This window comes from Tupaia chinensis, unplaced genomic scaffold, assembly GCF_000334495.1.
Source record: "Tupaia chinensis unplaced genomic scaffold, TupChi_1.0 Scaffold149964_2, whole genome shotgun sequence".
NCBI classification, from domain to species: domain Eukaryota; kingdom Metazoa; phylum Chordata; class Mammalia; order Scandentia; family Tupaiidae; genus Tupaia; species Tupaia belangeri.
In genome coordinates, this window is record NW_006209806.1 from 275,897 (window position 1) to 276,129 (window position 233).

Sequence of the window (233 nt, forward strand, 5' to 3'; positions counted from 1 at the left end):
GGGGCAGGGCAGGGTGAGGACGCGCCGGCCCAGTCCGCAGGCGCCCACTTGCCAGTTTGATGATCTTGATGAGCACCCAGTTGTTGGTGGACGACGTCATGAGCTTGAAGAAGAGCGGGGCCAGCGACAGGTAGTTCTTGGGGTTGCGCCGGGCCAGCTCACAGATGACGTTCACGGCGGCCGACTGCACCCCTGGGGGCGGGCCTGGTCAGCGCACTCGCCCACCGCAGCCC

The 233-nt window shown here is 67.4% G+C and overlaps 1 protein-coding gene across 1 annotated transcript in view; it reads right to left on the reverse strand.

The window, feature by feature from the left end:
• Nucleotides 1-233, reverse strand: part of AP3D1 (adaptor related protein complex 3 subunit delta 1) — a 25,498-nt gene that overhangs the window by 17,674 nt on the left and 7,591 nt on the right. The window contains 1 exon segment of the mRNA XM_027769585.1: nt 53-192. Within this exon segment, the coding sequence (XP_027625386.1) occupies nt 53-192 (140 nt within the window).